We start from the raw sequence: 19,935 nt of genomic DNA on the forward strand, positions 1-19,935 counted from the left end.
TGACACAATCACGCGTTATTATGCATTGTGTGTCGTTCTTTCTCTTCGAGAACTTATGCAACTCTGAGAGCATCCCACGTAGTAGCAGGGTCAATGATTCTATATGTGTAAGATGATATAGCATGTGTAATGTCTCCCAGAACAAATTGTAAATTTCGGGCCAGGTTTCGAAGAATCGCTACGTAGATCCGACATGTAGAACAAGTTGTCCACATGACCGCTTCTCAAGATGATTCGTTTGAACTATTGCTCACTCTGTAATTCGGCTAGTTTTCACTACCTGTTTTGGCGCGACTATCCTCCCAATCAGTGAACGGTAATTGGATACCCTAGCGTGTGAAAATGGTGGCCCCAAGCGCACTAAACATATCAGCGTGCTCTGCCATTCGTCGCAGCGATAGTCTCCATAAAATGGCCACTTTTGCATTGGTCCTGACACAAGACTTAGCTTGTGGCGTGGAAAAAGGATCAACATCCAGATTGACCGTGGACCTTGTACGTATCAGACCTCTCTTTTTATATTACCAATCGGCTTGTTGATATTCCTCAAAAGAATATATTTCTACGTCTATAGTGTTGACAGAATCCACAAAAGTCGTAGATTCAACAACCGCTCTTGAAGCTGGGTCCAAAAAAGAGATTGCATATCTAACAAAATTTGGTCGACCGCTCCACCCCTTTCAACGTATGCACCGAGAAATCATCGTTACCAAGTGAAATCCCCCTCTGAGCAACGGAGTAATCTGAAAAAATACTTGCAAACTGTGCCTTGCCTCGTCCCATACGGCAGCAGTACCCTGGTCCGCCCGACAAAGAGACATCCCGATCTTCAGCCGAATAAAATTTTTGTATCTGATGATTTCAGAATGGCAGGCGTCATTGACTGGCAGCACTGCAAAATACTCACACTTTTCCTGCGATGCGGTATCCCCGATAGTCTTCAAGGCTACGACGACAGCATCTCCGAATCACTTACATTCCCTGAACTACTACCGAATTTCCACGAGCTAAGCGAAAATACTCAGTCTCGGGAGGAAATGCTCTTACGTCGGCGCCAAATTCAATACTTCTATTTCGCGGCGACTGCCTCATTGAACCCAACGCATCACGATGCCTTGGCCACCAAATTTAGCATATTGAGGCGCAAACTCTTTGTGCACGTGGCTTACCCCTGGGATGGCGATATCGTTACTCTTAAAAATGACTTGGTCTATTTGACGAAAAATTGGGATGAATTCGTGACCTCTAAGTCTAATACGGGCGACGAGACTAGTCATCCTTGTCCCATTGCCTTCTCAGAAGACGAGGTGGCTGAATGCCTACGTCTGAATCATACGAAAGTGGAGGCAGATGAACAGCTCAGGGCCTGCATAGATGCTATCGGTATAGAAATTGAGGGATGGGTGCCTGCTGAGCTGTATGACGAGAAAAACCAGCGGGTACAGGAGTTTAAGGCTGTTGCGCTCGAAGCTACAGAGTCTGAAGAGGAGTGACAGCAAGTATGCGAGAATTAGTTATTTGATGACTTTGATGAGGAGGAGTATTCGTAGGAAAGTCATAGACTCCACGTAGGGCTTCTAGAGTGTCATTGAGGTTTGCATCCTGAATCGCTTTATGAAGCTATGGCTGTTCATCAGCGAATGCATTGGACACGGTTGGAGTCTGTGTTATTTCTTTTCGTGTCCTGGGTAGTTAGAATACCAGATGGAATGAACGTAAATTTCACTCACGTATTTACAAATAGTCCAGATCTAATTGACCTTGCCTTTCACATCTTACCACAATTGCTCCAGCGATTCGGTGATTTGGGCTTTCACTTCACTCACTCACATACAGTATGCATGACGTTCGTCAGATGTGAGCAAGTGTCTGCCATAGTCCCACCTTTCCATTACCTATATTTCTCTACTCCTTTCGTCTCTGTACCCAATCCATCAACTTTCTCAACCCACCGCAAACGATAAAGAGCGCGTCAGAGTGACGCAAAATATCTATTTTCTGTCATCTTATCGATTTTACTTTGTGTGAAACTACAGGCTCTTGTATACGTAAGTGAAAGCATGCTTATCTGCCATCATGAGCAAGACTGATAATCCTCCTCGTAGTCACAACTCATTTCTTATTACGAAAATGCCAGCCTCCAAGAACTTCGGCAGCGATGTCGTGAGCAAGAAGATGAATAGGCTGAAGGAGTACAAGAGGGCACAGAAAGAGAAGAAACTCGCACTGCGCGCCACAGCCGCCGCTCAACAGATCAAGGCGAAGAAGATGTCCTCTGCTTCTGCTAAAGCGGTTAAACTGAGTGATGCTGAATCCAATAAGGCTGCTCTAGCACCGGAAGACACACTGGACATTGTCGCGCTGCGCAAAGCCTTGGAGCTTGCGTTGTATGAGAAGATGGAAACACCGCGCCAGATGCTTATCCGGTGCGACTTCAAGGCTTACATGGATACCGAGTTCCATGGCAAGGACGCTGAATTCGACTACATAGCACCACATGCCGTATATTTTGACGATAATGGATTTCAGGCAACCATCCACACAAGCGGCTCCAACACACAAGACAGATTGTTGGCCCATGAGGTAGAGCTTTCGCCATTGGAGCAGATTGAGACTGAGAAGAACGTCGCCCTCTCACATCCTGCTCCCCAAGCACGCCGATGCGACTCTCGTTTCTTCGAACACATACTTTCTGCCGCATCCGCTCAGGAGACTGTTACTGCCAAAGTGCAGGACGCCACCAAGTGTTCGACTGGTTCTCAACCACCCGACTCTATGTCTACACAGCTACCACACTTAATGGATCCAGCCATCATCAGCCATAAGATCAAGCAACAGATACCTGCAAAGCTGGGAATACTTGTCACCAACACCCAAACAATGAGCAAGCATGCAGAGGGCACTGGTCTGAATAACAGTCCCTCAAGCCTCACCACTACACTCGTGTCGACGCCAGACTCTTCACCTACCAGCACTCATCGCTCCAGTGTCTCTTCATCGGTTGGATTTCATGCTCGTGCCTATACGCCTCCAACGCCCCAACTAACTTCTGCGACTTTAGGTTACTGGGGTCATTGTTCTTACCCTAAGCCTGGCGATATTGCTGACTGGAGCCTTCTGGATTTGAATTCGAGAACATGAGCTACAGTTGCGGATGAACAGGTAAGGAGCACTGGAATCTGTTCTTTGGCCAAGAACAGCAGCCATTCATGTTTCCATTCATGTATACTCATCAGTCACGTGTGAGGGAGAGGTTTAGTACAGGCACAAAAAGGGTAAAATTTCACTGAATTGTGTCGGCCATGTCTCCTTAGTTAGCATGGGGTGTAATATGCAGCTGAAAGTGTCCGACGATATGATACAAGACCGAATCCCCTAGCAGTGACGTTCGGTGGAGAAAGGAAGCGGTCACGCAGGGACTGAGCAAGTGCGGGGGATGAATTGTGGAGCTTGGGCCGGTCAAGGGTTGCTGCAAGTGCTAGTGCATACGTAGTATGTAATTTGGGTTAGGTAGCGATCATTCCTCTCCACCACACATGTCCACTTCACGATATTGCTAGCACAGGACGTATTCAACTCGCTATTACTAGATATTCTTTCTAGCACCACGACTCGCTATTGCAAGCACATACACACACTCCACTCACACCATGCTCAAGTCAAAGTGGGCAACACAGCCCGACGAGGCAGACAAAACTCCAGCGCCAGTCGCCGACAGGGCCCCGCCAAAGCCACAACCACCGTCTGAGCCAGCAGCACCAGCACTAGCCCAGAGTAGTCATGCAACGGTATGTGGAATCTGATGCGACTGTTGTCGTTGCCTTTCTGCCATAGAAATTTTGTGTTCCTGCCCACGAAACTGTCCTAACAAAATGCCAGGTTGCCAGCGCGTCCTACGACCCCGCCTATGACGACCCCTCAATAGACCCATTCGCTCAAACCGCAAGCACCGACGACCTATTCTTTGACGATGATATCACGCCTATTGCTGAGCCAGTCGTCGAGGCAAACCCACCAGAGCTGCAGCCTTCCGCCCCCGAGTTTGTCCCTGAAGAGCCAAAGCCACCTGTCGCACCACAGGCGCATTTGGCGCCGCAAGCCCCAAGAGAGCCCAGGAACAACGACAGAGGAAGCCGCGGCCGTGGACGAGGAAGGGGCCGCGGGAGGGGCCGTGGGGGCCATAACACTGATATTCGGCTCGAACAAAACGACAAAAAGGCTGTCGAGGCGCCAAAAGAGGCGGAGCCAGTGACTGCGGACAAGGTCGCTACAGAAAATGCTGACTCTTCATCCGCCCCTCCATCTGCTCCCACAGAACCAAAAGAAAAGCCAACCCACTCTGTGCGCGGCGACAGGACACTGACTGGTGGCGCCGCACGCACACGCCTGACCGAGGACGAATTGAATGCTAAGCTTGCCAACATGCGCATCAAGAACGAAGCCCGCCAAACCGCCCACGCTCGCGCCGAAGCCGATAAGGGCAACTTTGAGGCTCGCGAAGCAGTCATGCAGCAGCAGGACATAGAGCGTAAGAAGGCACTAGCTGAGAAGCAAAAGGCCGAACGCCAGAGTCGTCAGCAGATGATGGGTGAGCGCGAGAGGAACCGACAGCGCAAGTTGAAAGCACAACAGGGCAGAGAGTGGGACTTGGAGAAAGAGGATGGGTTTTCAGGCATTGGAGACGACAAGCGCAGAGGTGCCGCCAGAGGTGCTCACGGCGGTATTGCGCCCTCACGGCCAGCTAACAATGGATTCAACGGCGACGATTTCAATGAGCCTATTTCGCATTCTGGCCGGGGACGTGGCAGAGGCCGCAGTGGAAGAGGAGGCCGAGGTGGACGTGGCGACTATGACGGAGCGGGATCGAGATCAGCAGAGCAGAAGAAGTTTGACAATCCCCCGCCTTCTGCTGAGGACTTCCCAGAGCTTCCTCCAGCAAAAGGTAAAGCTGTTGAAACCAAGGATCCGGAACCCGAACCCGAACGTCCAACTATTCAGAAGCAAGACTCCTTTGGGTTGCCATCGCCAATGGAAAAGGGCCGTAGCTGGGCTGATGAAGTAGGCTCATAGAAAGAGCTATTCCGAGAAGAGACCCCCGCAAGGGAAATGCCAAGGGTATACGTTGTAGATGTGGAAATCCAAAAATCGGATATCACAGCTATAGCGGCTGTATCAGAGAAGGGACCTTATACCGGTTATGAATGTGACATTGACACCAACGGCAAGGATGATGAAAGAAAAGGGCAAATGGCGATAAAACTGTTCTCTGACGAGTCGGAAAAAACAGATCGAGGTTCTGAGTGGTCCGAAAGCGGGGACGGTTCTTACGAATCCCTTTCAACACAGCCATTCCCATCTCTGCGCGGCGGAGGCAGTTTAGAAGGAGCCAGTGAGGAAGACTTTTCAAGGTATATCTCCTTGCAGTCTTTCTTGCTCATCGTGAGAAAGCTTCTGACCTCTTTAGTGCTTCGTGTCAATCGTCCAACGCTGCATCATCCCTCCATGTGCTAGGCTCATCTCCCATGTCGACACCGAATATGCCACTTCATACTACCTCGTCGCTATGTACAGCTCTCAATAACTCTTTTTCACGTACGCCTTCATCCATGTCATCACCCATGTCTTCCAAATTTGCGTCTCCAGATACAACAAAACGCTGCTCATGTCAGCATGCTGGAGAACCACCACTACCATCAGGGCACACTCTACCTGATCCAGAGACTGGTTCTCAGACCAGCCAGTACCACTATGTGGCTGAAGCGAATGGAATGGATCAGCCAAACGTGAAACAGGGAAATGCGAGAAGTCTACAACGGCAAGATGACCATGGACCAGTGCAAATCTCACAAGCAGCAGTGGCAACAGGAAGGCGCGCTCAAAGCCCAAAACCCAATCAGGGGCCAAACACTTCTCATCCGACCTACATGACAGACGAGGAATTTAATGCTCCTCCGTGTTGGTCGGATGTCGAGGATGACCCAATATGCAACACCGGATATCATTTGAGACACGTTACAAGCAATTCAGTGCGTCCAATTGTACACGCTCGAGCCCCTTTATCAGAGAAGTTCAGACCGACACCCCTCAACGGTCCACCTGGCTTTTCTCCAACTCCGCGATTTATTGGGGCATGCGCAGCGGTATGGTGTTCGTCATTTGATGAATTTGTCTCAGATAACCAAGATGAGCAGTCACTGCTATCCAGGGCTTCAGCCGAGAGCGTCTCCCCAAACCCACGTTTGATTGGAACCATAGATGGAAATTCCTTCTTAGAGCTGGTCAATACAAAACTGCAGTCACATGTTGGCCATGTACAGAATTCGACAAGGCGTTCGAACTCTATGCAAGATAACCCGAGTGTCCCCACCTCGTCTAGTGCTGATGAGTGGAGCGTTTACCATATCGGAAGTAGAATGCTACCGCGAAACCCACTACTGGGGACCACTGTAAGGACTGAAGGTGGCCAAAGGGGAGTGCGGGTCGTTACTCTGGGTCAGCCATCAAAACCAAGTTCCGAAATCGCCAGAACATTGTCTAGTCGCAGAGCTAGAGCTCTTTCAACATCATATTTGGATGAAATCGACCCAGAACTAGATGGTTCGACGCTCACTGATTCAGTACACATTCGCTTGCGAGGCGGAGCCGGTTCGGAGGATGAAGAATCCTCTGAAAAGAAATACGTACCACCTTCATCTAGACCCAGCTCGCTACATTTAGTAAGGTCGACATATCCTTCCCCTCAAGAATGGCTACAGCTCCTATCGCTTCAAGGCGACCATGCAACTACGCCTTGTGATTATTTGCGTGCTGCAAGGATAATGGGTCTTGGACAAGTAGCGTCACGTGGCTTCGCATCAACAGCCACCTTGCAAGTGCCAAACTCTTCAAATACGCGTGGTTCTGCTGGGTCTTCTTCCGAGACCTTGATCAACCAATCATCACAGGAACGAGCGCCAAACTATTCGCATTTACGTCCATCACAACCCCGCCCATCTTCTGGCGGGGAGGACGGCGAACCCAGGCGTCGTCCCATAGTCATTAGCGAGGAACCTTCTCCCGTTGTTCGAGTAAGCCAGTATCAGTCGAGAGCCTCCCTGACTGCTAGATCCAACTTTCAAGAGCTACTTTCAGAAAGCGATCCCGGTCCATCCTATCCAGGCGACGGTGACCATCTTCCCGCGCCACCACCTCTCGTAGATGATTCTCGTGATCCAGATATGGACCCTGCTCCCGGCATCGTCATGAATCCCAGCATGCCCGCACATTCAAATATACCTGTTGGGAATCTTCCGCCGGTCCAAAATTCTATTGGGAATCTTCCGCAGGTCCAAAATTCTAATGTCCCTGCAAGAGCAAGGACGAGAGTGCATGGAGAGCCGCAAACAATGCAGATCGATGAGCATGTACAAGACCCTCATGGAGCACTATCGCTATGCGACTGCTGTGAAATTCCTCCAGAAGTCTTGGAGTGGTGCGGTATCGCTTTTGAAAGTGCAATTGAGGCATGTGTTATCTTGTGAGATGTACCCGGTATTGATACAGTCGACTGGTTTTGTTGAATCAAAACATAGGTAGAATAATTGCTACTGGTATCGAATACAGGATTCATTTTTTTGATACGATTTTGGTGTCTATTCTAGCGCTGTCGACGATCCTTGCAGTACGTGACTTCACTTTTCTACCCTCACTCTCATGGGACCACCAACACAGTGAATGTTCCAAAAAAGCAAGTATTTGGACGTAAGGCATAAGTAGAGCCCAATCGCTTTTAATCTCCACACCCATCCCACTATGGTGAGAGAAAAGAATGAGAGAAATGTATCTAGCATTACTACATACAACTCCATGCCCCCGCTTCCCAAAAAAAAGAGAGGGGGATGTGATGCAGCGAGGGGAAAGAGAAACAAGATCACTCCCATAAAGACCATGATAAACAGCCTTTGAAAACCTCAAGAAACAGCGAGTTGGTTCCCTCTAAAAGGCGTGAAATTTTTTGGTTGTGGAGCTTACAAAAAAGACAAGGTGGGAGTGAAAGAGGGTGTGTGTGTGAGAGAGAGAAAGAGGGTTTCAACGTCGCATCATACCCGTCGTTAAAAAAGCCGTTAACACGAAACCGAAAAAGAAACAAGTGGGGGTATCAGAGTCGGTGAGAAGATAGAGATGCGGCCGCCGAGAAAGAAGAAGAGTCTTATGACTCGCCTCCGGTGGATGCTGCCGCACCTTCACCTGCACCGCCCCTGAAAGAACCCCTTCCTCCTCGACCGCCACGAGCGCCTCGCTCCCCACCTCGTCCACCCCGAGAAGAGCCGCCACGGCCGCCACGGCCACCGCGACCACCTTCACTATCAGAGGCACCTCCACTTCGGTAGCCCCCGCCTTGAACGCCGCCTCGGTTGCTGGCCTGCCAGTTGCCAGCGCCGTACCTGGGTTGATTGCTTCCCGGACCACGTTCGTTGTAGATCTTGACCGTCTTGTTCTCTGGTCCTCCCCTAGCATTCCTGACATCGTCCGCAACACGGCGAAGAGCGCCATGCATATCTTGCGATGTGGGGAAGTGAGCGACAAAGAAATGCTTAATCTTTTCGATCTTCTCGATCTTTGACCGATCTTCCTCCGCGAGCAAGCTCTTAGCTTCCTCTTCGTCTTTGACACCAGCAATGAACAGTCCCTTGCTCTCTTTTCGCTCGACGGGTTCTCTGGGTGCTGGCGATGCGGCTTTCTCCGGGACCGAGGTGCCATTGGGCTTAGCTTCGCTAGGAGCCGACTTCTCGGCTCCAGCGTTGGAGGCTCCGTTGTTGGCTGGAGGTTGTGGGGTGGCGGCTTTGATGGGCTCCTTTGGGGTAGCAGCACGTACGGGCTGAGTGCCGCTGTTGGGCTTCTGCTGAGGAACAGGTGGTGTGGCGACCGCTGGGCGGGGCTGCTGAGGGGCGCTCGTGGGGGGGCCGCCTTGACGTCCAGGAACAGGAGATGGCTGAGCAGAGGGGCTTGGGTTTACAGCAGCTGGAGGGCCACTCGAAGTGTTGGCGGCCGCAGGCTGAGTCTGGCCTGGCGCGACCTTGCCACCTCGATGGGCAAAGTTGAAACCCTGAGCCCTCATCTCAGTACCAATTCTGCCATTGTCGATATCCAAGACAAGCCATCCATAGGCAGCATCCGCGAGGTTGAAGTTCCACATGTTCTTGAATGCGCTCTCGTCGATAACGCCGCTTTGGGGGCCTGGGGCAGGACCGCCGAAAGGATTGCCGCCGTTGGCTACTGTAGGCATCTTGTTCACTATTTCAAGTGCCAGAGCGAGGAGGCGCTGCTGGGACTCGCTATCGGCGACAGCAGGCTCGACTTCAGTCTTGACTGTATCCCAAACATCATTGAATGAAGCCTTGGAGGCGGCGAGCTTTCCGCGGTAGTGGTCAAGGGTTGGGTTGACGCTAAACTCGTTGTAGGAGCTGCCGTAGCGGAAATGCAGACCAGCAGAGATGGAGAAGTCGGCTTTCAATGTGACGGAGAGCTGGTTGAGCAGACCTTCACGCGCGGGGGAAGCATGGGTGACGAATATGCGGGTCTCGGTCGGGTCGTATACGCGGTTCGCAGTGTCGACGAGTTCACCCATTTGCAGCAGTGTGGTCCACATTGTGCCCTGTCCACCTGCAATGGTAGTCCTGCCTTCACCATTATCGAAGAGTTTGTGCATGACGACGGCACCGCCAAGACCGAGTAGTCGCAGCTTGACACCACCGACGTCAAGTAGCCTTGAATGCGCCTCATCGATGATGTGCAGGTTGTCCACCTTGTACTCGCCCGACCGCAGCTTCTCAAGGACTTGGACATCCTCGCATGCTCCCCACACAGTGTACACAGGCACGTTTAGTGTAAAGGTCTTGTTTAAGAAGAGGGGCAATTCTGAGAGGGGCAGATGTTCTCTTGCGAAGCGCTCCTTGATGGGAGGCTGGGGCGGTGCCGAGGCAATGGAGCGCTTGACCGTGTCTGATAGGAGCGGCGAGTACTGGGCTACGTGCTTGAGAGTCCTGGGCAAGTTAGTTCTGGAAGAGGTTAATTGAATATGTGCGGGCACCTACTTTTCGGCAATGCGATCCAGCGAGCGGTCATCGTAGAAGCCGAAATCGCCAGTGTGGATGATGTAGTTTGCGCGGGCATCGGCGGCGAGCTGGTTCAGCGATTGCAGGTTTCCTTTACAACGTCAGCGTATGCCATTGCACCCAAGACTAAGGTTATGCTCACCTCGGACGTCGGCAATGCAGAGAACTCGTACGCTTCCTTGCTGGATCACGCGGCCTTGGTTGGGAAGCAGCGGGACAGCTCCAGGCGCTGGGCCCGAGGGGACACCAGGAGCGCCGCCGTTGGGAAGGTAATTGCCTGGGTAGGGGCGCGGCTGATTGGGAGCTTGCTGGACGAAGTCAGCATCGATGTCACATGTGGCGGTATCAGCGCGGGAGTGCCTGACGTACTGAAGCCATGGAGTCGGAGGCGGAGGGGTCAGGTAACGTGTCCGAGTGAGGTCTGCAGACGTGGTGATGGAGGAAGGGCGCGGGCGGGGCGGGGTAGGGAATTACAATGTAGGGACTAAGAGAGAAGAATAGTAGAGAAGGCCTCCTCGTTTGTGATGGCAGCGGCGAGTTTGTGCTGGCCGCTGTTGCTCCTTCTGTTTTTGCTAACAGCTTTCCGCCGCACAGACCCCGGCCTAGCGCGTCCTATCACCTTGTCCTGCACCTGGCTGGACCTCCCTGTGCCTTCGACCTTCTCTTTCGCATCAGCTCTGCGTGCATTCTCCATGTCTATCTTTGCCTCCTTTTCTGCTCTTTGCAATCCCGTGGCCATTGACGCATCATAGCCTCAGTCTGCCTGTCTCGTGTTCATTGAGCGCCGCCTCATTACACCATGCTGCTCGTCACGGCTACGGCATGGCAGCCAGCCATTTCCACCCCCTCTCCCGATTGAGCCCCAGAACTCCCCATATCAGCGCCACCGAACCGGCAATTCACCTTTTTCCACAATATACGCCATTCAGGATGCAGCATTGATGTTGCTGCAGCTGAGGCGCCTACGCTCTGAGCCCCAGAGCTGAACATTCTGTCTCTTCTGAAATTTGCTCGAGTGGCCGGTCAAAGCTTCATCCAGCAAAATCAGGCCTTTGTGCTGCACAATGGAACACGCAACCAATTATGCTCTCTGCGCGCGCACTTGAGCTGCATACTGCACCCAAGCAGCCTCCGGTGGAAGCCATAGCTCCTCCGGCCGCGCACTGCCGTCATTGGCTGCCAGCATGGCTTACCTAATTTGCTGGACCCTGAGACTAGCGTAAAAAAAGTTCCAATCCCCACCTCAAAGAATGTGCGGCCCAGCGCTCTTCCTCCACAACTGTCAATATTGGTCTGCGCTGTTCTGCGAGAGACCACCCTAGGCAAGCTTTCTGCATACTTACACTGTGAGAGCGCCGCCATGGATGAGCAACAGTTCGTCCAGCTCCTCGAGGGCCTCCTGGAGCGTAAGTAGCCTTGCCCCGCCTGCCCATGGCTCTCAACTGACAATTTTCCAGCCAACACCGAGCGTGTCAAGGCCGCTACTTCCACCCTGAACAAGAGCTACTACAGCTCTCCTGCCTCTCTCAATGCACTGCTTCAAATTCTCTGCGCGCATCCCAAGCCTGCGCTGCGCCAATTGGCTGCTGTCGAGGCGAGGAAGCTGGTGACAAAGCACTGGGCAAACCTCCCCGCTGACCAAAAGGCTTCCCTTCGCAACCAGATCTTTCAGTTCACACTCAACGAAGATGTCGCCCTTACCCGCCACTCTGCTGCCCGCGTCATCGCTGCTATCGCAGCCATAGACTTCGAGGATGGCGAGTGGGCTGACCTCCCCGGATACCTCCAGCAAGCTGCTACCAGCGCCAACGTCCGACAACGTGAGGTTGGCACCTACATCATCTACACAACTCTCGAGTCGGTGGGTGATTCCTTCCCTGCTAAGCCTGCCGATCTGTACAAGTTGTTCAGTTCCACTATCCAAGACCCAGAGAGTGTCGAGGTCAGGATCAACACCATGCTTGGTCTCAGCCGCCTGGCCATGCTCTTGGAGCCCGATGAGGACCCCAAGGCACTTGCTCTATTCCAGGCATCCATTCCCGCCATGGTCAACGTTCTCAAGGCTACCGTCGACGAGGGTGATGAGGACCGTGCTATGCAGGCATTCGAGGTCTTCCAGACCCTTCTCGGCTGCGAGTCTGCGCTATTGGCAAAGCACTTTGGAGACCTTGTCAAATTCATGCTGGAACTTGCCTCTAGCACAAATGTCGAGGATGACTACCGCTCCCAGGCTCTTGCCTTCCTCATGCAATGCGTCCGTTACAGGAGGCTCAAGATCCAGGGTCTCAGGATTGGAGAAGAGCTGACCCTCAAGGCTCTGCACATCGTCACCGAGCTGGGCGATCTGTCAAGTGAGGACGAAGACGTAACTCCTGCCCGTTCGGCTCTTGGCCTTCTCGACATCCTCGCTTCCAGCCTGCCTCCAAGCCAAGTAGTCATTCCTCTGCTCAAGAACCTCGGCCAATACTTCCAATCGCAGAACCCTGACTACCGCCAAGCTGGTATTCTGGCTCTGGGCATGTGTGTCGAGGGCGCACCTGACTTCATTGCCACTCAGCTTCACGAGATCTTGCCCATGGTCCTTCACTTGCTTGAAGACCCTGAGCTCAAGGTCCGGGCTGCTGCTCTCAATGGTGTTGCGCGCTTGGCTGACGACCTTGCCGAGGATGTTGGCAAAGAGCATGCCCGCCTCATTCCCGCCATGATCAAGAATTTTGATCTTGCCGCTAGCAACTTGCAGGGCACAGAAGATGACCGCAGCCTCTCAATTATCCGCGGTAGCTGTCACGCTATTGACTCCCTCATCGAGGGCCTGGAGCCTGAGGATGCTGCTACATACGTGCCTGAATTGGTACCTCGTTTCAGCAAGCTCTTCCATCACGAGGACCTCAAGGTCAAGAGTGCTGCCATTGGTGCCGTTGGCTCCATCGCCTCTGCCGCTGAGAAGGCGTTCATTCCCTTCTTCGAACAGACCATGAATGAACTGTCCCCATACGTAAGAATCAAGAACAGCCAAGACGAACTTGACCTTCGTGGCGTCACCTGCGATTCGATGGGCAAAATGGCCTCTGCTGTTGGCCCAGGGCCATTCGAGCCTTTTGTCCTGCCACTGATGGAGGCTTCCGAAGAGGCCCTGCATCTCGACCACCCCCGCCTCAGAGAGACCAGCTACATCCTCTGGAGTACCATGGCCAAGGTCTACGAAGAACAATTCGCCAAATACCTCCCAGGCGCTGTCAAGGGACTCCAGGACTGCCTTGACCAGGAAGAAACTGGTCTCGATGTCGAGCTTGGGGAGGAGGCTGCCGACTTGGCCGGATCTGAAGTTGTCATTCAAGGCCGCAAGATCAAGGTTGCTGCACCCAGTGATGATGGTAGCGATCTTAACGAGGCTGCAATGGATGACGACGATTCCGATGATGACTGGGATGACCTTGAGGGCATCAGCGCCGTTGCCATGGAAAAGGAGATTGCTGCTGAAGTTTATGGTGACATTATTACTCACACTCGCCGTGAATACATTCCCTACATGGAGGCCACTGTCACCAAGCTGCTTGAGCTTGTAGACCACCCGTATGAGGGTATCCGCAAGGCTGCGCTTGGTACTCTGTGGCGAACATACGCCTGCCTCTTTGGTATGGCCGAGGGCGATGGTATGGCAAAGTGGAAGCCTGGTCTTCCTCTCGCTGTCGAACCACCAGAGGAGCTCCGCAAGCTGGCTAACCTCGTTATGACTGCAACCATGACTGTCTGGCAAGATGAAATGGATCGGTATGTAATCTCCATTTCCTCACATCTTTTTTTTTTGCAAAGATGACACACTATTCGTTAATCCCAGCTCACTCCGATGCACAAAGTGCACTTGAGGTGAAAGCGATTCTACTTCTGAGCAACTTTTACATCGATTGGTTTTTTTAGTCTATTTTTGAGAATATCGCTAACTCAACCCAGTGGCACTGTCACCGACATCAACCGTGACGTCGCAGCAACCCTCAAGCTGTGCGGACCTGCAGTGTTGCTCACCGAAAATGGCACAGTGGTACCTGACATGTGCCAGCACCTCCTTGCTGTTATCACCAAACGTCATCCTTGCCAGCAAGATCTCGGTGACGATGCTGATGAGGACATCCTTGACGAATCCTCAGAGTACGACTGGCTCGTCATCGAGACAGCGTTGGAGGCTGTAACGTGCTTGTCCGTTGCCCTTGGATCGCAGTTTGCCGAGCTTTGGAAGATGTTTGAGAAGCCCATTGTCAAGTATGCCAGCAGTCAAGATTCGACGGAGCGAAGCGCTGCTGTTGGCACTATTGCTGAGTGCGTTGGTAACATGGGTGCTGCCTGCACACCCTACACCACAGGCCTACTCAAGCTGCTTCTCCACCGTTTGTCGGATGAGGATCCCGAGACCAAGTCCAACGCCGTCTATGGCATGGGTCTGTTGTGCGAGATGACGACCAACGATGACGAGATTCTCAAGTCGTTGTCTAGCATTTTCTCCAAACTTGAGCCTCTGCTCGGTGCACAGGATCAGGCCCGTCTGCTCGACAACACAGCAGGCTGTGTTAGCCGTTTTATCAGCAAGCACCCCGGCAAGCTGCCCATTGCGGAGGTTCTTCCTCGGTTGGTGCAGCTCCTCCCTCTTCGCGAGGATTACGAGGAGAACAAGCCAGTATTCGGCATGATCGTCAAGCTGTACCAGCAAAACGAGCCCACTGTCCAGCAGCTCACTCCGCAGTTAATGCCCATCTTTGAGAAGGTACTTAGCCCTCCTGAGGAGCAGCTGGAGGATGAGACACGCTCGCAGCTTGTTGAGCTCGTGCAGTACCTGCGCAAGTAAAAAGTTTCGTGTTGAAAGAGGAGAAGGGATACCCGTCGAAAGACACCACTGATGAATTGGACATGGAACGGCATTCGGGGCCATGACACGATAGAACATGACGCTATGTAGTATGAATTTATCCTAGATTGATTAAGTGCTTTCTTTTACGCCAGTGTCCAAACAGTGCGCAATGTGAATGCAAGGCCAGAAAAGCAAAGCAAAGCGATATGTCACATGACGACGGGTTTAGCGTGGGTGGTGGCTGGCGCGCATGATCACGATTGCGGATCACTCTTGTTCCTGGGCGGCGTTGCGCGTTCCAGCCAAGCGCCTGGGGCAGTGACGTTCATGACGCACCCCAGACAGTGTTTAGCTTCGCGCTCATGCCTCAGCGTACCATCATTTCTTCCCCCTCCCCAACAACAACCGGCCCACTATCTTCTTCTCCAGCGTCTGCTGCGTTTTTAGTATTGAATCAACTTGTTATCATCTGACTATCCGCTCGCTAGGTCGACAGAGCTCCGCATCACCGCCGCTCGCATCTTGCCGGAGCCGCGGAGCTTCACAGAGCTACATCTGCCTCACCAGCGCGCCTTACCCATACACGACCAAACCCATCACCAGCTTGCACTTGTTTCACCGAGCTTGCGCACATATTACGAGATTTAGCCGTGCTGTCGTCCTCGAAGTACTTTGTCCATCTGGACCGAGGAGGCGCACAGGCGCGAAGCGTCATCATGAGGCAACGACATACACCAGGATGGAAGGCGATGACAGTCGGCCTACTTTCCATCCTTGCTGGATCTGCTCTCGCTGGCCCAGACCTCACAACAAGACATGAGAAAGGAAGATGCGCAATGAGAGGGCAATGCGGAAAGCAGGGCTTCTTTGGCTCGGAACTGCCTTGCCCAGACAACGGTCTAGCGAAAACACCCGACGACGACGTACGCAAGAAACTTGTAGACATTTGTGGCACGCAGTGGTCTGATTCAGACATTTGCTGCGACGAAGATCAGCTTGACGCCCTCAAAACGAACCTCGACCGCGCTACCCCCATCATCAACGCTTGCCCTGCCTGCAAGGAAAACTTCTACAACCTGTTCTGCACATTTACATGTTCCCCTGACCAGTCGACCTTCGTCAATATCACCGGAACGGAGCCCAAGAGTGACAAATACTTAGTAACGGAATTGGACAACTTAATCGCGGACAAGTACGCGTCAACCTTCTACGACAGCTGCAAGGACGTCAAGTTTGGTGCGACAAATGGCAAGGCTATGGACTTCATCGGTGGTGGCGCAAAGAACTTTACCCAGTTTCTGAAATTTCTGGGTGACAAGAAGTTCCTGGGCTCGCCTTTCCAGATTAACTTCCCACGACCATCTCAAGAACTTTTTCCTGGCATGACCGCGATGAGCAAGCGCGCCTATCCCTGTGATACTGAGGATGAGAAGTACCGTTGTGCCTGCCTGGACTGTGGCACATCTTGCACTGAGCTTCCAGCTGTCCAAGAAGGAGAGCAATGCCACGTCGGCCTGCTTCCCTGCCTATCTTTTGCTGTCATCATCATCTATTCCTGCTTCATTGGACTCTTATGTATCGCCGTGGCTGGCCACGTCGCATATCAGAAACATTCGAGACATAAGACTGAACGAATGCGTCTTTTGCAAGACACGAGCCCCAGCGACGATGAGGACGAAGGCGATATAGTACACAATGTTGGCATGCTAGATCGCCCCACCAAGCACTACTTTGTCAACACCTGGTGCGATCGCATGTTCAGCCGTCTTGGATACATTTGCGCTCGTTTCCCAGCCATCACTATCATCACCAGCGTCATAGTAGTAGCTCTCATGAGCTTGGGCTGGCTGCAGTTCAAGATCGAAACCGATCCTGTAAATTTGTGGGTCTCACCAGATTCCGCTGCTGCTCAGGAGAAGGCCTTTTTCGACGAGAAGTTTGGGCCCTTCTTTCGCGCTGAGCAAGCCTTCCTCGTCAACGACACACTCGACAGTCCTGGTCCCGTTCTCAGCTATGAAACACTTGACTGGTGGTTCGGTGTTGAGAACCAGATTCAGCGTCTCAAGTCTGCCGAGCATGGTGTTACTCTGGATCAGATTTGCTTCAAGCCAGTAGGGGATGATTGTGTTGTTCAGTCCGTTACCGGTTACTTCCAAGGTGATTTCGCCAACGTCGTACCTAGCAGTTGGAAGGATGACCTGCTACAGTGCGTCGACAACCCATCTCAGTGTCTCCCCACTTTCCAGCAGCCACTCGATTCACATCTCCTCTTCGGCGGTGTTGAAGAGAGCGTACTTGACGCCAAGGCACTTGTGGTGACTTGGGTTGTACAGAATCATCCCAAGGGCACTCCGGAAGAGCAACGTGCAATGGACTTTGAGAACGAAATGAAGAATTATCTCAAATTCGTGTCCGATGAGGCCGCTAAGAGAGGCCTTCGACTAAGCTTCAATACTGAAGTCAGTCTTGAGCAAGAGCTCAACAAGAGCACCAACACAGACGCTAAGATCGTGGTGATCAGCTACATCATCATGTTTTTGTACGCATCATTGGCGCTCGGCTCAACCACACTCACTGTCCAGTCTATCCTCCGTAACCCCGCCAACGCCCTAGTACAGTCCAAGTTCATGCTGGGCATAGTGGGTATTCTGATCGTACTCATGTCAGTTTCTGCCTCGGTTGGTCTCTTCTCAGCAGCTGGCATCAAGGTCACCTTGATCATAGCAGAGGTGATTCCGTTCCTGGTCTTGGCCGTTGGTGTGGACAACATCTTCCTTATTGTGCACGAATTCGAGCGCATTAATATCAGCCACCCTGAAGGAACCGTTCCGGAGCGGGTTTCTCGAGCTCTCGGACGCATGGGCCCCTCAATTTTACTTTCCGCTCTTACTGAGACAACCGCGTTCGCTCTAGGATGTGCTGTCGGTATGCCTGCTGTTCGCAACTTTGCTGCATATGCCGCAGGAGCTGTCTTTATCAACGCCATTCTCCAGGTTACCATGTTCATTGCCGTACTTTCCCTTAACCAAGAACGTGTCGAATCGAATCGTGCGGATTGCTTCCCTTGCGTCCGCGTTAAGCGCGCTGATCCAGTCGGTATGGGTTTTGCAGTGGGAGAGGAAGGTGCACTACAACGCTTCATCCGCAAGACATATGCTCCAGCAATTCTAGGTAAGAAGACCAAAATTGGCATTCTCGCGCTATTTTTCGGAATCTTCACAGCAGGTCTTGCTCTGTTCCCCCAAGTTGAGCTTGGTCTGGATCAACGTATCGCTATTCCGAGCGATTCTTACCTAATCCCATACTTCAATGACTTGTACGACTACTTTGATGTCGGTCCTCCGGTTTATTTTGTCACAAGGGAGCTCAACGTTACTGAGCGCAAGCCGCAAAAAGAGCTTTGTGGACGATTCTCTGCTTGCGACAGAAACAGTCTGGCAAACATCATCGAAGCAGAGCGCAAGCGCCCCGAAGTTTCGTATCTTTCAGCCTCTGCCGCGAACTGGCTTGATGATTTCTTCCTGTGGTTGAATCCCGAGAACGAAAAGTGCTGTGTGGAGAAGGGCAAGCCCTGTTTCCAAGGTCGCCAGCCACCCTGGAATATGACTCTTTATGGTATGCCTGAAGGCGAGGAGTTTATCAAGTACTTGGAAAAGTGGATCGAGGCTCCAACCACTGAAGACTGTCCTATCGGCGGAAAAGCCGCATACTCGGATGCTCTGGTCATTGACTCCAAGCATTTGACTATCCCCGCTTCCCATTTCCGTACTTCACATACCCCTCTGCGCTCCCAGAAAGACTTCATTTCTGCATACACGGCAGCGCGCCGCATCTCCAAAGAGATATCAAAGGACGTCGAAGCCGAGGTTTTCCCATACTCGAAGTTTTACATATTCTTCGACCAGTACGTATCTATTGTTCGCCTGGCTGGTGCTCTGATTGGATCTGCTCTAGCGGCAGTGCTTCTCATCACAACCATCATGCTTGGCTCCATCGTCACCGCACTGGTTGTGACACTGGTAGTTGGTATGACGGTCTCCGCCATTATTGGGTCTATGGCTGTTCTTGGTGTTTCGCTCAATGCCGTCTCACTGGTCAACCTCATCATTTGTGTGGGTATCAGTGTCGAATTCACGGCACATATCGCTCGAGCATTTACCTTCCCAAGTCGTGCAACTATGGAGCGGGCACCCAGACACCGTTTCCGGGGCCGTGATGCCCGTGCTTGGACGGCCATGGTCAATGTAGCGAGCAGTGTGGTCAGCGGAATTACCATCACGAAGATTCTAGGAGTAGGAGTGTTGGCTTTCACTAGGAGCAAGGTATGTGCTATTCGTTTTGTCTCTCTTATATCAGTATTCTGTGCGCGCGAACTGACATGATTTGCTAGATCTTCGAAATCTACTACTTCCGCGTATGGGTCGCTCTCGTACTTTGGGCTTCTACTCACGCTCTTGTTCTACTTCCCGTCCTTCTTTCACTTGTAGGAGGCAAGGGCTACGTCGATCCCGAATCTGAAGGCGGCCTCGAGCAAGACCTCCGACGTCGGCAGTACCCTGCATTACTGGCCGACGACGAAGAATACGACAGCGATGACTAGGAGTCTGTCTCGTACCGTGCTATCGGTCGAACTGGGACTAGGATCAAGGATCTAGTCAGCAAGAAATGTAAACTTACTTATCTGCGTCTTCTGGAGTTATGGATGGGTTTTGGCGAAGGATTTTGGTTGTGCTTGGGCGGGGTTCGAGATGATCATGAGCAGAGGGACAGAGCACCCTCACTGACAGTGTCTGATGCAGCAGATCCTTCAGCACCAGCTCCACAATTTCCAGCTACATCTGTGTCTGCTGCTGTTGCATCTGCATTTGGGACGGTTGTCGACCCAAATCTTTCGTCTTATACCAGGACCATGTCGACAACGACTCGCGCAGGTCTTCATTCTTTTCCAAGCATAGAAGAAATGGAGTCGTTTAGTTTGCTGGTACGAGGTGGCTCCCCCAA

General features: G+C 52.1%; 6 protein-coding genes across 6 annotated transcripts; 5 read left to right on the forward strand and 1 right to left on the reverse strand.

Moving 5' to 3' along the window:
• Positions 1-866: 866 nt before the first annotated feature.
• On the forward strand, positions 867-1,493 carry PSV08DRAFT_349617 (uncharacterized protein; the record flags this gene model as incomplete). Its single annotated transcript, XM_014224055.1, has 1 exon — positions 867-1,493. One exon carries the CDS (start codon positions 867-869, stop codon positions 1,491-1,493), a length of 627 nt encoding a protein of 208 aa, XP_014079530.1.
• Positions 1,494-2,076: 583 nt separating this feature from the next.
• Positions 2,077-3,141, forward strand: PSV08DRAFT_245714 (uncharacterized protein; the record flags this gene model as incomplete). The annotated part of the gene is made up of 1 exon (XM_014224056.1): positions 2,077-3,141. The coding sequence occupies one exon, from the start codon at positions 2,077-2,079 to the stop codon at positions 3,139-3,141; it is 1,065 nt and encodes a 354-aa protein (XP_014079531.1).
• A 509-nt stretch (positions 3,142-3,650) lies between these two features.
• Positions 3,651-5,070, forward strand: PSV08DRAFT_349619 (uncharacterized protein; the record flags this gene model as incomplete). Its single annotated transcript, XM_014224057.2, has 2 exons — positions 3,651-3,788; positions 3,880-5,070. 2 exons carry the CDS (start codon positions 3,651-3,653, stop codon positions 5,068-5,070), a joined length of 1,329 nt encoding a protein of 442 aa, XP_014079532.1.
• Positions 5,071-6,559: 1,489 nt separating this feature from the next.
• Positions 6,560-7,618, forward strand: PSV08DRAFT_283159 (uncharacterized protein). Its single transcript, XM_066092568.1, has one exon. The coding sequence runs from the start codon at positions 6,819-6,821 to the stop codon at positions 7,518-7,520; it is 702 nt and encodes a 233-aa protein (XP_065949448.1). The 5' UTR covers positions 6,560-6,818; the 3' UTR covers positions 7,521-7,618.
• Positions 7,619-7,951: 333 nt separating this feature from the next.
• On the reverse strand, positions 7,952-10,616 carry PSV08DRAFT_400517 (uncharacterized protein). The gene is made up of 4 exons (XM_066093594.1): positions 10,464-10,616; positions 10,237-10,402; positions 10,074-10,185; positions 7,952-10,022 (listed from the first exon to the last, which is right to left on the reverse strand). The coding sequence occupies exons 1-4, from the start codon at positions 10,470-10,472 to the stop codon at positions 8,189-8,191; spliced, it is 2,121 nt and encodes a 706-aa protein (XP_065949449.1). The 5' UTR covers positions 10,473-10,616; the 3' UTR covers positions 7,952-8,188.
• Positions 10,617-11,454: 838 nt separating this feature from the next.
• On the forward strand, positions 11,455-19,714 carry PSV08DRAFT_408578 (KAP95, Karyopherin beta; the record flags this gene model as incomplete). The annotated part of the gene is made up of 5 exons (XM_014224059.2): positions 11,455-11,500; positions 11,552-13,865; positions 14,046-14,927; positions 15,764-19,256; positions 19,325-19,714. 5 exons carry the CDS (start codon positions 11,455-11,457, stop codon positions 19,532-19,534), a joined length of 6,945 nt encoding a protein of 2,314 aa, XP_014079534.2. The 3' UTR covers positions 19,535-19,714.
• Between the last annotated feature and the right edge of the window lie 221 nt (positions 19,715-19,935).

Source organism: Bipolaris maydis, assembly GCF_028858645.1.
Source record: "Bipolaris maydis strain C4 unplaced genomic scaffold PSV08scaffold_4, whole genome shotgun sequence".
In the NCBI taxonomy this organism is placed as follows: Eukaryota; Fungi; Ascomycota; class Dothideomycetes; order Pleosporales; family Pleosporaceae; genus Bipolaris; species Bipolaris maydis.